This window comes from Agelaius phoeniceus, chromosome 2 (assembly GCF_051311805.1).
Source record: "Agelaius phoeniceus isolate bAgePho1 chromosome 2, bAgePho1.hap1, whole genome shotgun sequence".
Lineage (NCBI taxonomy): Eukaryota > Metazoa > Chordata > Aves > Passeriformes > Icteridae > Agelaius > Agelaius phoeniceus.
Window position 1 is genome coordinate 3,992,242 of NC_135266.1, and position 20,909 is coordinate 4,013,150.

General features: G+C 42.5%; 1 protein-coding gene across 2 annotated transcripts in view; it reads right to left on the bottom strand.

Moving 5' to 3' along the window:
• Positions 1-20,909, bottom strand: part of DSCAM (DS cell adhesion molecule) — a 471,885-nt gene that overhangs the window by 55,609 nt on the left and 395,367 nt on the right. Inside the window, exons 21-23 of one of the 2 annotated variants that reach the window (XM_077170965.1) lie at positions 11,351-11,504; positions 3,652-3,769; positions 2,679-2,842 (exon numbers count right to left, since the gene is read on the bottom strand). In XM_077170965.1, coding sequence (XP_077027080.1) covers positions 2,679-2,842; positions 3,652-3,769; positions 11,351-11,504 — 436 coding nt within the window. Of the gene's footprint in view, positions 1-2,678; positions 2,847-3,651; positions 3,770-11,350; positions 11,505-20,909 lie in introns of those variants that run through there. The other variant, XM_077170975.1, reaches the window with a different exon arrangement.

Below are 20,909 nucleotides of genomic sequence, written 5' to 3' on the forward strand. Positions count from 1 at the left end.
TTTAGCTGACATCCTTGGTTAAGATGAGAACAGACAAGCTCTCATTTTTTTATTTAATTTTATGCACAATTTTGTCTTTCAATTCCTAACCTTTGTTTTTCTCTGAATTTTTTTGCATCTGTCCTGTTAGACCTCAATGGCACATGAGCTCCCCAGTCATTCATTTTCATTGTTTTTGATATCTCTTTTGGGGAGATGATAAAATTTTAGTGACAGGAAACATGTGCTGTTGCAAATGATGCCCCACTCATTTCTGTGTGTGCAGGCTATTATGGCAAAAATGAAAAAAAAGGTGAAAATCAAGGGCTTCTGCCAGTGCAAATGTGAGAGTTAATCAGATATCCTAGATAGATTTGTGACTGGAGGCAGATCCAGCCCTTTTCCAAACCACTGAGGCTTTTGGTATAAAGAATTCCCAACCCTGTCAGCAGACTGGAAGCACTTCAGCGCTGCTGCTCCCCATAAACATTATGGGGGGAGGAAGATCAGGGTTCCAAGGAGCAGCTGCTGACTGAGTGCAGGAATAAAACAGGGGTTTAAACTCTCATCCACTTCCCAGATGGAAGCTTCCTTTGGAGGAAAATCATGGAATGGTTTGGGTTGGAAAAGATCTTGAAGAGCATCTCATTCCAGGCCACTGACATGGGCAGGGACACCTTCCACCAGACCAGACTGGTCCAAGCCCTGCCCAACCTGGCCTTGGACACCTCCAGAGATCCAGGGCACCCACAGCTTCTCTGGGCACCCCGTGCCAGCCCTCACCATCCTTACTGGAGGAATTTCTTCCAGCATTAGAGGGCAGAGAAGGAGCCCTGCCACATCCCAACAAGTTGCACTGGATAGGGCAAACTGGGACTAGGAATTGACACAGGGAGCTGGGACTGGAAATGGACTGGGAACGTTCTGCTGTCAGAAAAGTGGAGAAAATTGAGCTTTTCTGCTTCAAGAATAAGGAGTGAGGTATGGACAGTGTCCATGCTTGCAAAGGATCAAGAAACAGGAGCAAAAATGGGATGGAAATCTGGGGAGGAGAGACAACAGGATGGCCACAGCTCCCCTGGCAGGGGACAGAAAAGAGTGGTGCTATCAGTGACCCGTGCTGGCAGGAGCTGCCCTTGTCCTGACACAGACCCATGAGCAGGCAGGACTGAAGTCCAGAATGCTCTGCTGTGTCCAGGATTCTGCTGCCAGAGAACATTGCCTGCTTTGCCTGTGATTAAGGGACAGCTCTTCCTGCAGAGTGAAACTCCAGGGAAAGCTCCCCACTGCATTCATGTTCATTGCAGAATAATGGGTGCTGATGTAAGGCAGAGTCTGCTGCTTTCCAGCTATGGATTACTTCAAAGAGAAGTTGATTTTTTTTGCCCTCACAGGGCCAAACAGGGCTGAAGAAAACAAAAGAGACAGTTTATACTCTAAAGGAAAATTCCCTTTGTGAGATGGATTTGTTCTGTTATTCTGAGTGACTTGGCTGATTCCATGGGGAGAGAGTGCACACACTACACTGGGAAAGATTTATTGCAAAAGCTTTCATCACAGCTTCACCCTATCCACAAAAAATGGTGGTCCCACATATTAAAAGCCATTCTTTGTCTGTCCCTTAGGGAAGTAATATTGATTTGCTTTTAGTTGCTGCAGTTCAATAACAGCAAACATATGCAATTACAGAAGTACTTAGTGAAATATAAATGTAGGGTTTCCATTTGATGGTGTTTTCTCTCCCTACTTCCTGTTGTGGTCATGCTTCAAACATCACAGAAGAGCATCTTTAGTTTCTGTTGTTTTGCAGGGAAGCTGATACATGCCAATGCCAATATCTGCCGTGAGGTTTGCTCCAAGGCTTAGTGGAATGGTTTAGGCAGGGAGAGAGGGGGACTGCAGTGGAAACAACCTCTCTGTGCTCTCATGTGTTTGCACTTGAAGCTTGAATTTCCCATCCAGGAGAGTGATTTTTGTACCCTCTGGTACAAAAATTTGCAGTAAATTGAAGCATTTTAGGATCTGCTTTAGTGCATGTGAGCAAGGAAATCTGCACAGGGAATTCTTGGTATGTGAATACACAGGTTCTGCTTCACTTTACACTTAGTTTATATTCTTATATTATCCCTGCTTTTGTACATATCAACACCATCCTGGATGCACTTTGTGCTTTTCAACATGAATATAAAATGTAGCTGGAGAAATGCATTAACTGATGTTTCATTTCCAGTGCTTCCTCATATTCACCTCATAATAAAATTCTCTGCCTGCATAATGAAGTTTTTGTGCAAGGTCTCAGTACAGAGGCAAATTTCTGCTGATAGCTTTTCAGGAGCTAAATTAAAGGCCTTCATGTCTTTCTGAATTTTGTAATATGAAAATGATACATGTGATATTTGTAAGGAGAAGGCAGAAGCTGATACCTTCTGTGTGAAGAACTAGAAGATAACCGAATGCAAACACACCGTTGTCAATCTTACAAAAACTCACATAGAGACTTAACTGAGTGTGTAAATTGTTTCACCTAAAGCACCATTTTCTAGATCATAAAATTCCCATGGCTGAATCAGAATGACTTATGTATGAATTTGGAAGAATTAGATTTGCACTAATACACACCAATACGAATATTTTGCATTTCAAACAGACACACCTTTAAACCCACGGTAACGATTCTGAGGTGGATCCAACAGCCTTACCTTGTACCTGCAAATTCAAAATGATTTCATCTGAGCCCCAGTTGTTGCTGGCCACACAGCTGTAGTAGCCAGAGTCTTCTGCCTTCACAGTCCTGATGACAAAGCTGCCGTTGCTGAAGATGCTCCTTCGCCCATCAATCATCACTAGACTGGGTGTCCCGTTACTGCCTCACAGGAAACAAAGTGCATACATTAAAGAAGTTACAATCAAAATTCATCACAAGTGGATTTCTTTTTTTGAAGCAGCTAAGGGTGGAAAGATTGGAAAAGGTGTGGGGTGAGGTGCGTCCCTTCAATAAGGCAGCCATGAGTATTTGCTGTTGGGAAATATTTATAATTTGCTTAAAAATGCACTTTTCCTGGACCCAGTGTAGTGAAGACAGAAATTCACTCCTTTCTTAACTTGTTATTTCCTAAAAATGCTGAAATGAGGGTATAGGCAGTTCCTGGCTATGAAGTTCATCTTTATGAAATCATAGGTATTTATATCAATGCACAAGATGTTTTCATAGCACTGTAGTTTCCCTGCTTACACAGTGCTTGGATGAAAATTATTGTCCCTGTGTGTTTCCAAAGTGGCTCTGTCAGACTGTGAAACTAAAGCTGAGAACAGAATAATGGAAAATTAAATATGTGCAAGACATTTACTGCCCACCTCAGCACAAATCACTGTATCAGGCACTTTGCTCTCTCAGAATAAAACCTTCCTGCCTGCCTGAGGATAAAACAAAAACACTCCTAAGTTTTACATTTTCAATGTTTACCTTTAGCCCTTCTTCAGTATATTTTTCTCCCTTTGATGCCCTGTAATCACCACAAAAATTTCTAAAGTTCTCATCTACTGGGACCAAGTACAAATCACCACCAAGAGTCCCTCTCCTTCCTGCCAGTGACCCAGGATCAGCCTCCCCACAACCCTCAGGATTTTAAGGAAATGGGATTTATCTGAGCTGCACATTTAGTTGCTGGTTACCTATCCTTCATCCACTTGACTGTTGGAGCAGGGTCCCCCACAGCTTTGCAGGGGAGGACAATGTCCTTCATCCAGGGGGTTGTCACCGTCCCGCTGAACGTCAGAATCCGGGCAGGAGCTGGAGGGAGACAGCAAGGGAGACTGAAGGGAGGTGTTCTGTCATGGATGTATTTTATGAAAAACCCTTTTGCTAGGATTTTTCCTCCTGAGAAGCTATTAGACCTCAGAAATGAAATGTAACCAATGATTATCTGCTGCTGTGGAATGCAACAGGTGCATCTGGGATTGGTCTCATGGGGTTGTTTCTCATTAATGGCCAATCACAGTCCAGCTGTCTCGGACTCTCTGGTCAGTCACAAGATTTCATTATCATTCCATTCCTTTCTATTCCTTGCTAGCCTTCTGATGAAATCCTTTCTTCTCTTCTTTTAGTATAGTTTTAATATATAATTTTCTTTTAATATAATATATATCATAAAATAATAAATCAGCCTTCTGAAACATGGAGTCAAGATTCTCATCTCTTCCCTCGTCCTGGGACCCCTGGGAACACCACCACAGTGTCCATTCACACAGCCCTTGGAAGGGAAATAGAGACACCCACAATTAAAGGGGGAAAGCCAAACCAATCTAAAAATGATATTTTTAGGGTGCTAATTCCTTGTAACTCGTAATATTATTTATTCAAGCAAAATATCAGTTTCAGAACCTGGAAGACAAGTAACTAAAAGAGAGATGAGGCATGGGATTGAAGAGTCTTTGTAGCAAAAGAGAGCAAACCCAGTTATTTATCATCTTTACTAATTTTTATATATTTTGGAGTAGAAATTATGGATAAAAATTATGTCCAGGGGATGCTTCTCTCAACACTTCCAGCAAGAATTGTCCACAGTAGACAGGTGTCTCATAAAAACTAAATTATTGATACATCTCTTTTACAACAATTTTGATATTGAGCAAACTAAACCTTCATGTATATCACTAATATACATGAAGGTTTAGTTTGCTCAATATCAAAATATTGATATTGATATGTAGATCTATGTTGATATGTAGAATCTATCCAAAATCCACAAATGTGAACACACTAAAATCAGTTTTTAACAGCTCTCAGATCACCTAAATATATGTATACAAAATATCACTTGTGTATTTTCAGTTTATAGATTATGTTAGAACTTCATTCGTTATTCCTCAAGTATGACCCTTGACAGAAATACACTTTCTGTTGGCCTCTAAATTATATATTTTAAAAGCACATACTGAATGCAGATAGACAAAATACTGTATTTTTAGTCCTGATCTACTTCAATCGTGCACACAGATCAGAACTTATACTTAATAATCCATTTTGCACCAATTAGGAAAACATGAAAATGAGACCCAGCATCAAATATAACTGGGACAGTTAATCTGGAAAAAGATTCATGCATAAAAGAACAGGCCTTGAAAAATTAAGCAAAATTACTTGAGTAGGCTGCAATGGGACTTGAGATATTCACAAAAAGAAAAGATTTCACAGATTATACAATCAATTTGGACTGTGTTGCCTGTGTTCTCTTCATGCACTGTTGAAGGCCGAGATTCTCAAGAGGTTTGTTTTTGGTTTTTTTTTCTTTTTAATCAAGAGTTTTTTATTTTCCCTCTGGTCAAAATTTTAACTAAAACACAAGTTGAAGGTAACAGGCAAAGTGAAGGTTGGGTAATTGGCCAGCACTACCTTCCTAACATGTCCTGTCCTGGCTGAGCAGCAGCTGGAGATCCCTGCAGATCTCCTTGCAGAGTTTAACCCTTTCAGGACAGAGCCATGGTTTGTGCTGCCCTGGGAAGGTCTGACACTGGGCAGCCAGAAACTCTCATGGATCAGGTTGGTTTTCCACCTGGGCACTCCTAAGATAACATTTTCTAGGTAACCTAGAAATCCTAAGATAACATTTTCTAGCAAAGACTTGCACAGGGCTGTCCTCCCAGAGGCCATCTCTGTTGGGTTTGTATGGCCAGGTTTTGGTAGTGGGGAGGTCACAGCTTGCCAGAAGCTTCCCCCATGTCCAGCAGACATGATGAGCTGCTTGTGACCCCCACAGCCATCATCCTGAGCTGCTGGGGAGGAGGAGATAGAGCTGGGAAGGAGGGAGGGGTATGGGGAAGGTGTTTTTGAGATTTATTTTTCTTCCCATTATCGTGCTCTGATTTTGTTGGTAGTAAACTCAGTATCTCCAATTTCAGTTTGTTTTGCCTGTGATGGTATTTTTTGAGTGGTCTCTGTCTGTCCTCATCTCAACTCATGAATTTTTGCTGTATTTCCCCTCCCCTGTCCAGCTGCAGAGGAGAGTGATAGAGAAGCTCTGGTGGGTGTCTGGCACCCAGCCTGGGTAAACCCATCACACCATGGGCTAATCAACCAAAGTAACTCAAACAGAAAAATGCTCAGAGCAGCCAGAGGCACTGAGTGCAATGCTGACTCTGCTGAAGTTGGTGTTAGAAGTCACATTTGTCTTCAGTGGTGCCAGGTTTTGCTGCAGGAGGTGCCTCGTGGCTCTCATGCCCTCTCTGAGAAGCAGCAGGAGATGCTGTCAGCTCCATCTACCAAACATCTGTGAGCATCTGGACTGCTCAGATTCCTGTCCCGTGCAAAGTTCCCTCTGCAACATGAAGTCTGAAAACTCATTTAAAACTGACTATTAATCATTTTCTCTGTGGCCTTCCCACATTTCCAGTGTTTCTTGAAACATCCAGCTACTCCCGACTGTTGCCAGTTCCTGCAGGACAAAACATGTGGAACACAGGAATCCTGCTGAAGCCTTCAGCATGACATGGCACCACTGTCAGCAAAATTTTTGTGTTAACCCTTTGTTTTTAATACTAATTTCAATGTGAGTTCTTCCTTAAGAAGTCATAGGCTGGAGATCAGATGTTGAAAGTGCAACATTAATGTTATAGCTCCTGGTTTTCAATATCCTGTATCCCTCCTTTTACTGAGATGGGTGGAAGGAACATAAATCTCACAGGAGCCTAAGCCACTGATAAGATGATAGACCGTGACTCAGAAAATCATCAGAAAAGCACAGTGCACTATTTCTGTGAAAGCATCCACAGCTTTCTATGGATTTTCTCATTCCTTCCATGTACTTAGTGTTTTTAAAAGAAATGGTAAAACAGCAGGAAATTTTTCAAGACCAATTTTCTTTATAGCTGAACTTCAAATGATGTCCTGAGACTGCTAAAAGGTGCACAAAGAAAACTAGAAACAAAATAAATGTCAAGTGAAATCCACTTCAGAGCAATAGGTTTGAAATTCTAGCAGGCATTCATGAGGTAAGAAAGGCTGGGATCTCGCAGACCTCTTTCTTTTGAGCCATGGGTATTTTTGGAATCATATGGGTGAGCTGCAGGGTTTACTTCTTTGTTATCAAAGCTACCCACATGCCTACACACCTCCCTCTAGCCTTACATCTGATGGCATGGCACTGGATTAGGGCTGTGTCTGTTCCTATTATTTTTACAAACCACCCAATTATTAATTGAAGATAAAGAGGTTCCTTCACAGAACAGTGCACTCTCTTATGATAATGCAGTTTTCTGCATGTTTGCTTGTTTAAATTACAAATCCTCTAACCTGCATTTACTGCCACAGAAATAGAAATGGGCAGAAATTCTTTGTAGGAGGATGTAACACACGTGGGCTTTTCTTCCTCTAGAGGACACAACTGTGGTTTAAAGGTGAACTTCAGAAGGAAACTGAACAAGAGCTATGACATTTCACTGCAGTTCAGCTTAAAAAAAAATAAATAAAAGCTCCACCAGTGAGTACCCTGGGTCAGGAGATTCTTTCATTTACTTTCTCACAGAAGAAGGTGGGCAGGCCCTGGCACCCCTGGATCCCTGGCAGTGCCCAAGGCCAGGTTGGACACTGGGGCTGGGAGCAGCCTGGGACAGTGGGAGGTGTCCTGGAAGGTGTGGAACTGGATGATTTTTAAGGGTCCTTCCAACCAACCCATTCCATGGTTGTCTGTTTCTAACATCCCCTGTACTCCAGTATGATCAAAGAAACAGAGCAGTGTGTACTGTCATGTGAACCCCACATTTACATAAGTAAATGTTACTTAAAAACATTAAACACACAAAGCAACGCAGACTAGGGGGGAATCTGTTCAAAATTCATGCTCAGGTAGTTCAGAAAACGAGGGAAAACTCAAAAGTCAGAGAGTTGTCCCCAGAGGATCAGATTGCCAGGGGTCTGGATCTGTTATTGTCACACTGGCAGCAAATGCCATTCCCCATCAGTCATGGTCAGTAAATCAGAGGGACAAGTGCATGCAAGGTTTTTTGTCTTCTGAGTATACTTGAAAGGCTAAATCCACTTCTTTCAGGTCATCAGTGAAGAGTAATTTGAGGGGCAGGAGCAGAGCTTGCTTACGTGGAGGCTGAACTTTCATTGCCATGATTATTTTCTGTTTGTTGGGGATTTTTTTTTATTATTTCTGTCAGTTAATTACAGAGAATAACAATCTGTTCTGAGAAATGAAGACACTAAAGAAAGAAAGAAATGTTAACTTGAATTAAGCTTTCATTTAAATTGGACTATCCATTTCACATCAAACCCCTATCTAGACATTCTCATTGTTCTCAAAGGAGTTCTTAAAGGGGTTATAATTAAGTTGACATAATTCAATTCTAAGTTAACTCTTATTAGCTGTCATGACGGTATCATTACTTGGACAGTTACTGTGCAGTAAGAGGAGCAAAAAAGGAAGCAAACAACTACAAAATAATGGCCCACAGGATGGTTTTGCATTGGGAACTTTGGCAAAATCAGGCTTTAACTGCTTCTAACCCCAGGATGTGCTGTTTGCTACAGATGTAGAGGGGGGTGGAAAAGGTCTTTGAGGCTTTGAGCTCTGCCCATCCTTCCTCATTGTGCAGCCACTGCCCTCAGCACTGATCACCAATTTCTCCCAGCTCCCTAAAAAGCCCTGTGATGCACTCATAAAGGAAATTTTGTATGTGATACAAAAATTTCTAACCTGGCTACATCCAAAGTTCATAAAATTGCTATCTATCAGTATTCCTAGTGCCCATCAAAGCCTCCACAAATGGATTATTCATTACTTTTACAGTCCTAAGTGCATGTAAGAGGCTTTTCCTGAGCATCATCTAATGCAGACTTTATATTGGAGTATCACTACAAACTCTAAGGTTGACTGGATGCATTCTACTGTCCTTTGAAATAAAGTCTTCTTCAGATTGACCTGTCTATATTGAAGTAATTAATTATTTTTTCTTTTAAGTCATCTTGCCTTTTCATAAAAGTTATTTTTAAGTTCCATGACTTATTTGTCATCATGGATTATGTTATATAATCTTCAGAAGAGCAGAATTAATTCTGGTAAGCTGGATCAGTTTAAGTCCATGTGGGTCAAGTTGCAACTTCTCAATTTTTGGCAAACAGAGAGCAATTGCACACTGCAATTCCTCATAACTTGAGGTCATGAATATTGGTGCCTGCAAAGCCTGAATTGATCTGTGTTAATCTTTGAACACTTCCCTCTTTTTAAAATGCATAGGCAGAAGAGAAGTTCTAGTGCATTTTGTGCAGGGTTTGCCTGCAGCCTCAGTCTATTAGTATTGCACCATGTCTAATAATTATTGCTCTTATTTGAGCATCTATTTTTATGCTTGTTTTTGTTTGCTTTTTTCTTTTCATCACCACACATTGATACACACAGGTGACAGCAAAGGAGGAACACACCGAAACCTTTGCCTTTTTTTCTGAGTTGATCATTCATGATCTTCCTTCACTGCTGTCCTTTACACTCCTCATCCCCCTTTTAGGATCTCAGCTTTGGTCTCACTGATATCCACAATGCAGGGTGCACTTCTGCCACAATGGAAAAGCTCCAGATTTTTCAGATCTGAAGAATTCTGTCTGCAGCTTCTCCACACTGGGAAACTGTCATGTGTTCAAAGAGTAACCTCCAAAATCAGCAACACCTTCCACCATAATCATAGAATTATAGAAGGGTTGGGTTGGAAGGAAGGTTCAAGATCACCCAGTTCCAACCCCCTGCCATGGGCCACTGTCCCAGGCTGCTCCCAGCCCCAGTGTCCAACCTGGCCTTGGGCACTGCCAGGGATCCAGGGGCAGCCCCAGCTGCTCTGGGAATTCCATCTCAGCCCCTGCCCACCCTCCTAGGGCAGAGTTTTTTCCCCAATATCCCACCTAACCCTACAATCTTTCAGTGTGAAGCCATTCCCTGTGTGCTGTCCCTGCATGCCCTGGAAATTGTCTCTCTGCAGCTTTCCTGGGGCTCCTGCAGGCCCTGCAAGGCCACCCTGAGCTCAGCCCAAAGCTTCTCCTGTGCAGGTGAACAATCCCAGCTGTGCCAGCCTTTCCTCCCAGCAGAGCTGCTCCATCCCTCTGCTCATCCTGGAGCCTCCTCTGGGCTCTCTGCAGCAGCTCCAGCTCCTCCCTGGGCTGGGCCAGGCCTGGGGCAGCTCTGCAGGTGGGGAATCACCTGAGCAGGGCACAGGGAGAGAATCACCTCCCTCAACCCTGGGCTTAAACTGCTTTTGATGCAGCCCAGGGTAAGAGCTCTGATGTTAATCTAGCAGCATTAAAATGGTGATCTGCCAGCTAGACAGGTAGGAACAGGGAGATTTCCCATGGTGATGGAGTTTGCTCTTCCATGCAGAAAGTGCTTTCATGTTGGTGGCACTAGGCTGAAGTTCAGCAAGGCCTTTTCAGAAAGAACCTGTCATCATAATGCACTAGACACTTTATTTTACATCTTTACATCATTAAACACCCAAGTGAAGAATTAGCAGGCTTGTAAAACTGTAAAGCCAATTAAATGTATCTGATTTTGCAGCTCTGGGGATTTGTGCATTTCTCTGCCCATCCTGGCACAGGCTGTAATGGTACCAAGTTGAGTAGTAAAAAAAAATCAATTTGAAGACCCCATGTAGGGATTGAGTGGGATGGGACTCTTCTCACTTTGCTGTTCAAAATGTTAGGCCTCCATTTCCAAGCCAAGGTGCTCTAATGCTGCAAGCATCACATCTCAAAAGGCAGAATTCACAGGCCCCAGCAATATCTTTTAATAGAACAACTAATACAGCTGGAAATAAATATTCAAGATTTCAGGCACATTATCCTTTCATCATATCTGAAATAGAAGCAGCAAACTTCAAAGCTAATGCAAGTAGAGAACAATTGTTCAGAGTTTAGATATGTTAATCAGACCATTTTATACAGAAGATGGTACTTGTGGAGTACACAAGAGATATTACTAAGGAAAGGAAAGATAAAGAAGTTACCTTGTACAGCAAGGAAAAGAAATATATTCAGAGGGGGAGAGGCATCATCTGCAAACCCCCTGCACCCAACAAGTGAAGATAAAAATGGCTCCAAAGAAGCAATCTATTCCCAACAAGTGCAGATAAAAATGGCTCCAAAAAGCAATCTATTCCCTTCTAAGGCAGGCTGGATGAGTTACCCCCTGGAGGAGCACGTCATCCCCTCTCTGCTGACTCTAGCAAAACCTGGAACGGTTACCCGCGAGTCGTCACCTCGCCCTTCGCGAGGTAGCTCCTGACAAATCCCACCCTCAGCGAGGCCACAGGAGCCACTTCTGGCAGTAATTAGCAGCAGTAATTAGGCAGCAGAAGCCTGGCTGGCTCTGGGCAGCTGTCCCTGTACCTTTGGCCAGTGGCTCCACGGTGATGATCTCGCTGCTGTTGCCTCTCCCCGCAGCCGTCACGGCCACCACCCACACGCTGTACTGGCGGTTCCGGCTCAGGTTGGGGATTCTGTAGGAAAATGAGTCGGGAGAGGCTTCAAACTCGCTGATCACCTGTGGTGGGAGAGACAAATGTTTCCAGGCTAAAATAAGCAGTATTTGGAGAACATGTGAGTGCTACAAAGCCTGTTACTTCAGGGCTCTGCGGATGGGTATCGATTGCTCCAAACAGATGGCAGATGGCAATAAACAGAGCAGACACAGTAACTTGTTGCAATCCATTCATATTCAGTGAATTTGTGCCTGTGCCTTGTTTACAGATTGGTTTTATTCAGATTAGGACTTTTATGTGCCATTCATTTTTACAGGGTTGGATAAACAATGGAAGTGGATAAATATGGCTAAATTTTACCATCAGTAGTTGTGACAAACTGATTTAGCTCGACACAAAACTTTCCCAATGGAGGATTCAGTGCTGCATCTGCTGTGAAATCTGGAGTTTACTATTTCTGTCACCTAGAACCTTTGATGTTCTTTATTCCTGGGTTTTGATGGCTTATCCCTTCAGCAGTGGAGCAAACCAAGGAATAAAACCGCGCTCTGTAGCAGACTGTTCAAACTTCCCCCAAGTCAAGTTTTGTTTAATCACGAAATTACTTCCATTCAGAGACTCCCAGCTGAAGGTCATCTCAGCCAGTTGGCTGCATTAGCAGGGAAGGACAAGTGCTGGAAGAAATGCCAGCTCAGTGTCTCCTCTGTCACTCAAGTGCCTGGGCCCAAGGGCTGCAGCAGAGCCAACCAGCTGCTCTGCAGTCCCCGCTCATCCATGAGAGCTCCTGCATCCTGCTTGCAGCAACCTGTGCAGGGCAAGGTGTGGAGGAACACAGAGATGCCTCTGGGGGCTTGGAGAGCCTCAGCACATCCTGCTTAGGAAGTGTGAGGAGGGAAATCTCAGCTCTGAACAGTTTTACAGTGCTTAGTATTGCCACTTTTATTTCTGACACGGGCTTTGTGATGCCTGCACGTAAAAATAGAGGGGTAATGAAGCATTGGGATGAATAATACTCACTTCCCTGTGCAGTGCTGAGCCTGGAAACGGCTAACTAACACTAGGCTAAAAATAATTAGAGGGTTAATGACATAGAAAAGAAGATTTTAGCAGGAATCAGCATTAAAAATAATGCATCAATGTAATCTAAACTTGGTTCAGATTGACAAAGTGTGCAAGGAATCTCTTTGATATACAAATATTTGCTTGTGGTAAAGTCCAATTCCACCTGATTAGCATTTCAAAAGGTACATTGACCTGAAAACATTGGAATATGTAGTCCTTCAAAGTGAATTTCAAATAAATAAGAGATGTTTCTGAGATACCATTAAACACCTCTCCATGTGAACTGGCAGACAGCTCCAGCTGCTGAATGGGTCACTGCACTTCTCTGCTCTTGAGCTGGCCTCCCCTACAGCCTGGGGAAGAGGGGAGTTCATCTCCTCTCACATTTGAAATCCAGAGTGAAGACATCTGTCTCTAAGCCAGGCACCTCCACTCCCTTCAGGGACCATGCCAAGGCTTCTACAGGAACACATTTTGTTCCTTCCATGGACAGTGATTTTCCTGGGAAGACTGGCTTGCTCCAGCAAAGTTCCCAAGGCTCTGAACAAGCCCAGAGGGGGAACCTGCCGTATTTTCTAGCCAAACTCATTGCCCCTTTGCTTGCCAAAATGCCAAATTGGTTTGTCCTATTTAGCCAGAGTTTGCCTGGGTTCCCACTTCTGATATGAAGAGGTCAATGCAGCCAGACACCTTTATTATTACATGAAATATTGCAGCAGCTTTTGAGAACCATCTGCCTTGACATTTACACGAGAATATTGGACAAATGCCCGTAGCTTGACAGGCTGGATCTTTGTGAGGTCATACATAAAAATTAATGTATTGATCATGGCAGAGGAAGCTGAAATTTAATATTCATGAGGCAGCATTTCCTACAGTTAATTTGAAAGTCAAACAGGCCAGGCTGTCTCTGGCACTTAGGCTCCACTCATTAATGCAGTTACCTAGCACAGGTTCCTCCTAAACCACCTACTGACATGGGATATGGGTACAGCACTTAGGAACAGCTAAACATCACAGAACTCCTCAGGGCCAACTTTCATTCCAGCAACCATCAGCTCTTTCTCCCTGGAGCTCCAAAGATGGACAAACAGCAGGATTTTCTGCTCTAAAGCTTTTAAATGCTTTGTTTTCAATTTCTTCCTTTCTCCCAGCATCATTCATCCATTTGCATCTGTGGCAATTTTAAATGTAAAGTTAATTACTCTCAGAATTCATTTATTAATTGAATCTGGTAAATGCATCTTCACTAAATTAACCACTCTCATTTTCCTCAAACAAGCTGCTATAGGAAAAGATTTGGTTTCTAACTAGTTAATATACATCTTGTTTTTCCTCAGCTCACATTCCCTTTTAAACACTTGGGGATGCTTCAGTGACAAAGAATCGATTTTCTTTAAACTTTTGCCTGTCATTTCAATTAGCCTAACATGACAGAGACTTTGATTACACAAGAAGAAAAAAAGGCAGCTTTGTCAGCAAAGAGAAGATTAAACAATTGAAATAAGAAATATTTAAAGGAATGTCACCTTGTCACATATTGGCCTGTGCATGTGCCAGTATAAAACATAAACTGCTGTTCAATCTTAGAAGCAGGAACATGCTTGCTCAAGGGATTTTTTTCCCTAATTGCTATTTTTCTTCAGCTTATAGATGATGGGTTAATTTTTCTTCTGCCTTTAGCTCACTGTCTAAGAAGGAGAGACAGAGATCAGTCTCTGAAAGCCAGCAAGGGCTGTGGAGAATAAAATGAAATCAGAGTCCTTTATCAGGATGCAGTCAATGTACTTCCCCAACCAGGCAGTGGCAGGAGATGCTGAGGATGAGCTGGTGCAGGAAACATCATTTTCCTCTGCAACTTGAGCCCTATTGGTGTGCATTTCTTGGTACACTTTGAAGCAGCATGCCATCTCCTGGCCCTTCTGACTCCTTTAAAGCACAGTTTAATAGGTAATGTGCATAAACTCTGATCCCTCTGCCTTCTATTTTTAATTGCCCGTTCTTAACACAAGCTGGGAAAAATTCAGAAGAGTGCTATTGAAAAAAGAATACATTTCTAACAGTTTTCCAAACAGTCAGGGAGTTTCCCAAACAAGGAGTTAAGGCAAGAGGTAGCATTTACTGTGGGCTGGAAGGGTATTTAGTGAAAGGTAGCCTGCACCTTGCTTACAGCTGGTTCCACACAACTTCTGATTAGATAAGTGAGCTACAAATCTCTATCTCTGTTCTCTGCAAGTTGCAGGAAACCTGGAAGTGAACTGGGAAAGCCATATAGAGACTTTAAGGACATGAGTGAAAAGGAAGAGACAGCCCAAGCTTGTGGTGTGTGTTGTGAAGTAAGAGCATATACAAGTTGGTTACCTGTGTATTGGCTGCCTCATGCTGAAAATTCAACATAATCATAAATATAAATATAAATATAAATATAAATATAAATATAAATATAAATTATATATACTACCTAGAGTGGGGTGTGTGTTTGCACTCCAATTTTAGGTAGAAAATATGGCATCATCTCAAACTAGAGCTGAAAGGACGCTGAGAGATCACCTGAGTCTATCTTTCTTCTTCAAACCAGGTTCATCTGTGTCTGCACAATTTCAAACAGATGTTTCCCCAACCTGATTTTGAAGACTTACAATAAAAGGAGATTTTGCAATTCCCTAGGCTGCACAATCTATTCCACTGCTTGACTAATCTCATGATTAGAAATAGGGTTTTTTTAATCTAGCTTGAGTTTCCTGCTGCAGTTTCAACCCATAGCTTCTTTTCTAGTCCATTAGGAACATGAAGAATAGATTATTACCTTGATCTTTGCACCAGTCTTTAATCTACATGAAGTTTTATCATTCCTTTCCCCACCAGTACCCTTATCTTTTTACAACTAAATAACTCTGGTGCTTTCAACATTGTCCAGAAATCCCATTTTCTCAATCAGTTTCTCTAATAATATCTTCTGTTATCCTTCAGACTGTCTAAAGATGGTCCATAGCTTTCTCACTGTTTCCAAACCTGCACTCAACAATTCCAGGGATTCTCATTTGGCTTTTCAGGACAGGGTTATAAAGGCTGTTAATGTTCATCTTGGGAGGCACAATAACCTCAAAATCCTCTTCTGAAGAATCAACAGAATTGCTCTCTACACAGTACTTTTGCAGTTGGTTATTCAGGGTACCCATTTTCTTGCTAAATTTTATCCAATTTTTTTCCAGACCAATTTCCCAGTTCATCAAGACCTGCCTGAATTGTGCTTCTGTCTTCTGTGTACATGCAATCCCTCTCAGCCTGGTATTCCCTGCTAATTTAATAGGCAGCCTCTCTATTTCATTAGCCAGGTCAGTAATGGAGCCACTGAGCAGAGAGGGCTCAGGAGAGACACTGAGGCTGCTCCCTCCTGCCCACAACAAGGAACCACTGGATTTTTTTGCAGCCTCCCACAGAACAGCACTGAGTTTGTTCCATCTGGCCTGAGTTAAATCAGTGAAATGGTGTTTGCATAGCTGGGTCTCTCTCAGCAAACATCCCTCCTCTGGGCTCAGCTCCACTGCTAGATGGGAGAGAGCCAGGCAGTGAGTGGAGCACTCCATCCCAGTGATCCACTCTGATTTTAACTCAGTTTTGTGGTGCTCTAAATAGCTCTTTTCAAAACAATTCTGCTTTGGAGGGGCTCATGATAAGCAGTGCAGGCTGACATCAGTCACCATCACATCCTGCTGGGGCCAGGGGCTGCTCCTTGGGCCCTGTTTCATCACTGCTACAGACGAGGCCTAGAACAGGCACTGAGCCTCATTAATAATTAAAGTCTTCAATTCTGTGTGAAAAACACAATGATCTCCATCTTTTTGTACAGCTCCATCACAGAATTGTCTGCCTTGCCCTTCCTCAGGCATTGCTGCTCCTGGAAACCACAGAATCATCGAGGCTGGAGGAGAACTTCAAGTCCCACCATCACCCAGCCCCACCAGCGCCACCCCAAACCCGGTCCCCAAGGGCCACATCCAGATCCTCCTGAGCACTCCCACAGACAGTGAACTCTCTAAAGATTTGAAAGTCTGCCTGAGGTCACAAATTGTACTTTTCTTGAGGACTCCTGGCTTTTGCCTTCCTTTCACAGATGGACAGACTCACAAAGCTCCAAATAACCACTGATCCTGGACCATGGTCTCCAGTAAGGCTCTTGGCTGCCACTTTGGTCTAACAGTGGTTTCTGTTCAGGTGTTGGCTCATGTTTTGAAAGGTGGCATTTGTTTTTCACTCAGCATTATTGAAGGTAACTGTTGGAAACAGAAGCTGTTCACAAAACTGAATGCAGCTGCCATCTACCATTGTAACTCCAAACCTCCCTGGGTAGATAATTTCAAGGCCTGACCACTCTTTCAGTGAAATTTCCATTTCCAATATCCAATCTGAACCTCCTCAAGTGCAACTTTAGGCCACTTCTGCTCATCTTTTTACTTTGGACTGGCAGAAGAGACCGACCCTTGCTAAAACCTCCTTTCAGGGAGTTGTAGAGAACAATGAGGTCCCTCCTGAACCTTCTTTTCTCCAGACTGAAGAACTCCAGTGCCCTCAGCTGCTGCTCCTAAGATTTGTTTTCCAGACCCTTCCCAGGACACACTCCACCACTTCAAGGTCCTTTTGCGATGTGAGAGGCCAAAAACTCGACACAGAACTCCAGGGGCAGAGAGTATTGAGATGTTTTTTTCTAAAAATCACATTTTAGAGTCTCCTGGACTCACAAGTTATCCAGTACTGGGAGCTGCACCAAGTTGTTTCTACCTGGAAGCAAAGTGGGGTAATAAAAAAATCAATGTCTGCATTTATAGAGAATGAACTTCAAGCTCTGCATCCCTGAGAAGAACAGACAGAGCACTGCTGTGGCCTCTCAGTGAACTCCCTAAAGATGTGAAAGTCTGCCTGAGGTCACAAATTGTACTTTTCTTGAGGACTGTTGGCTTTTGCCTTCCTTTCACAGATGGACAGACTCACAAAGCTCCAAATAACCACTGAGCCTGGACCATGGTTTCCAGTAAGGCTCTTGGCTTCCTCTTTGGTCTAACAATGGTTTCTGTTCAGGTGTTGGCTCATGATCTGAAAGGTGGCATCTGTTTTTCACTCAGCATTACTGAAGGTAACTGTTGGAAACAGAGGCTGTGCACAGAAGTGAATGCAGCTGCCATATAACATTGTTACTTTATTTTTTTTTTCCACCTTAATTGTGGAATTCAAATGTTAGAAAGTTTCAGATGAAATTTTGGGAAGAACAGAGGCAGCTCCCTGCCTTCCCACTGGCAGGAAAATCCTGCCAATCCAAAGAATCCCAGAATCCCTGGTGCTGGCCCAGCCCTGCCAGCCCATGCAGTGCCAGCTGTGCCCCATGGGCACCTTGTCCCCAGCCCAGAGCACTCAGTGCCACCTGCAGGGGACACCTGCAGGGCTGGGCACTGCAAAGCTCCCTGGGCAGCCCCTGCCAAGGCCTGAGCTCCCTTGCCATGACAAAATTCTTCCTGATATCCAACCTGAACCTTTCCTGGTACAGTTTGAGGTCACTTCCCTCTTGTCCTCAGAGCAGAGCCTGACCCCCACCTGGCTCTTCCCTCCCACCAGGGAGTTGTGGAGAGCCAGAAAGTCCCCCCTGAGCCTCCTTTTCTCCAGGATAAACACCTGGAACTCCCTCAGCTGCTCCTGAATTCTCATTTCCAGGCACTAGAGCTGGAAGTTAACCCACTGTCTGGACTTCCAGGTAGCTCACTTGGGGTCCACCACCTGCCTGTCCCTTTGGAGCACCTCCTGGAGAGTCCCTGAGCCTCCTGAGGAGGGAAGCAGCCCGTGGTGTCATGGGCTGGAGACCACAGGAAGGTCAGGACACCAAGGACTGATTGTCAGAGTGTATTGATATCCCTGGGTGTGAGACGAGGTGGTGAGACATGGAGGGAGGTTTATGAAAAAATCAATATCAAATTTGTTTTGGTAGGGCTTTACAAGGAGATCTTTTAAAAATCATATAAACCAGCACATCTTCAGAATCAATTTATACTCTGTCGCATCCCCTCCTGAGGTCTGCTCTCTGACAAAAATAAGAGAGGTAAAAAATGTAAAGTTGACAAAGCAATTAAAATAATGAATGCACTGTGTTTGGGAGCTGGCACCAAAGATGTGAAACAACGACAAAAAGGCTAAAAATAGAACACGTGGTATATTAAACAGACACATTTTAAATACTGTCCAATATAAGGTTTTAAAATAACTCCCAAATTATGCACTATTTCTATGCTAAATAAAGCACAGAGGAATTAATAAGCATAAATATCTTCATGCTGTAAAAAGTGCAATATAGATACAGTGATAAATACTGCTTGTAATACACAAATCAATGAACATATATTTAAAATTCAACCTTACAGAATCTGCTGACTCTAGACAAACTTCTGTTCAACAGTAACTTTATCCATTTAGCCAACTTCTGCCAGCTACTTCTCCCTTTTTTCCAAGAAACCTTCAGCATCATTCTAATCACTGAAAGTTCTTCAGGATTTAACAACAAATAATTTCTGCCTTATAACGGCATCAACTCTATTTTCCAAAGTTTTCTTTTATCCAAGTCTTTAATCTGGAGAGGAAATGAGGATCAGAAAGTGTGATGCAAACCCAAAGCTGGAATTTAGACACATCCTATGAAAAATCAAGACAAAACTTGTGTCTGCCTGAAAGAATTGAGTGGAAAACCTCTTGAAATCCCTCATCCACCTGGATGATGGGAATTTATGACAGCTGATTGTTTTAAGATCTAGGTTAAGATAATTGTATATACTTCCACATCTAGTTTATGTTGCTGGTTTAAGATAAGCATGTATACTTTCTCAAGACTAAACAAAGAGAAGGGAAATTTTCAGAAGGAGATTTATCCAGTTTATTACAGACATCTAGCTTCTTCCCTTAATGAAAGGAAATCCTTGATGACCCCAGAATAAGTATTTGTGACTCTATTCAAGGTGACTGAAGCCAGATTAATTAAATACCACTTAGAGTCTGTGAATTACAGACCAAGAGCAGCAATTACTCTGCTCTTCCACACAGCAACCCCAGAGACTCCTGTGTATGCTGGTTAAATAATATAATATATTTTCCCTTAGTGGGTTTAAATAAAAGCAAAAGAATGAAACAAATCTAGAAGTTTAACAGGCTTAAGAATATGTTTCTCACAGTAAAATAAGCAAATCAAAAAGATCAGTATTTGTCTGCCTCAGATGTTGGTCAGTTTCCAGTATTGATCATGTTTTCACATAATTTGACTTGGGTTTTCAAGTTTTGACTTGGGCTTTGGCCAAATATAAGATCATTCCTCTCTTCTCCATCACTGCTTTGCACCTCTTCATCTACCACCTATTACAAATAGAACTGTTTCACAGAAATATTTCCAGGCCAACATGAATCTTTGCAGGGCTTTCAGCTTTTGGATCTTTCTACACCCTTTGGAGAAGTCCAGAAATGTAGATCACAGTTTTCAAAGACTCTTTCCAACACAGGTACCTGGGGTTGACTGTAGGGTTTGCACTGTGAGATAATTCCTAACCATTGCCTCTATTTCAGCACTGGGGTCTGCTTTGTGCCATGGTTCCTCATCCAGATAATCCAGTTCAGCATGACAGCTTCATCTGGGATCTTTGCAGGAATATTCTCACTCCATTCATCTCATTCAACAGTTCTGGAATTTCTTCTCCTTCCAGTCCTCAGGCTTCTGGTCTTTTGAGACCTCAGTCAAAGGTGGGTTTGAGGGACAAATCATCTCTCAGCAGAATCCCACAGCTAAACAACAGTTTCATCAACCAACATTTCAAAACTACTGTCAGAATTAAAGACCAGAGAATAAACTGGTTCTTTTTCTATGAAATCTAGAGTTTTAAATATATACCTGTATGCTTTGCAAATTTCTGTCATATTTGCCAATCTCTGGGTCCTTGTGCTAGAAAGTAAGGTAAAGAGCTGAGAAAATACAGACCAGCAAAATCATTTGGGTGTCAATTAAGAGTATGGCATCCCCAATCAGAAATACACATATCAAAGTCTATTTTGATTTGTTGATTAGGAAAGTGTGCTCATTATGGTTGTTGTTGCTGTTTGGGTTTTGCTGATCTGCTGGTGGGTCACTCACTAATAGCAGCAAACACATTAAACAGGATTTTCCTGCTGTTTCCAGCAAAGCAGGTCATTAATTTGTGCATCACTCTATGCTTCCTCCATAGAAAGCCTGGAGATTAATGGAAAGGAGTCATGTAAGTAGGAGTGCACTATAAAAGGATAATAAATGGAGACCATTCTCCTTTCTCAGTGATTTTCCTTTTCAGGACACAGTCAGTTTCTTGTCTTTCCTCCACTCATGTGGAACTCAGTTAAGATGTGAAATA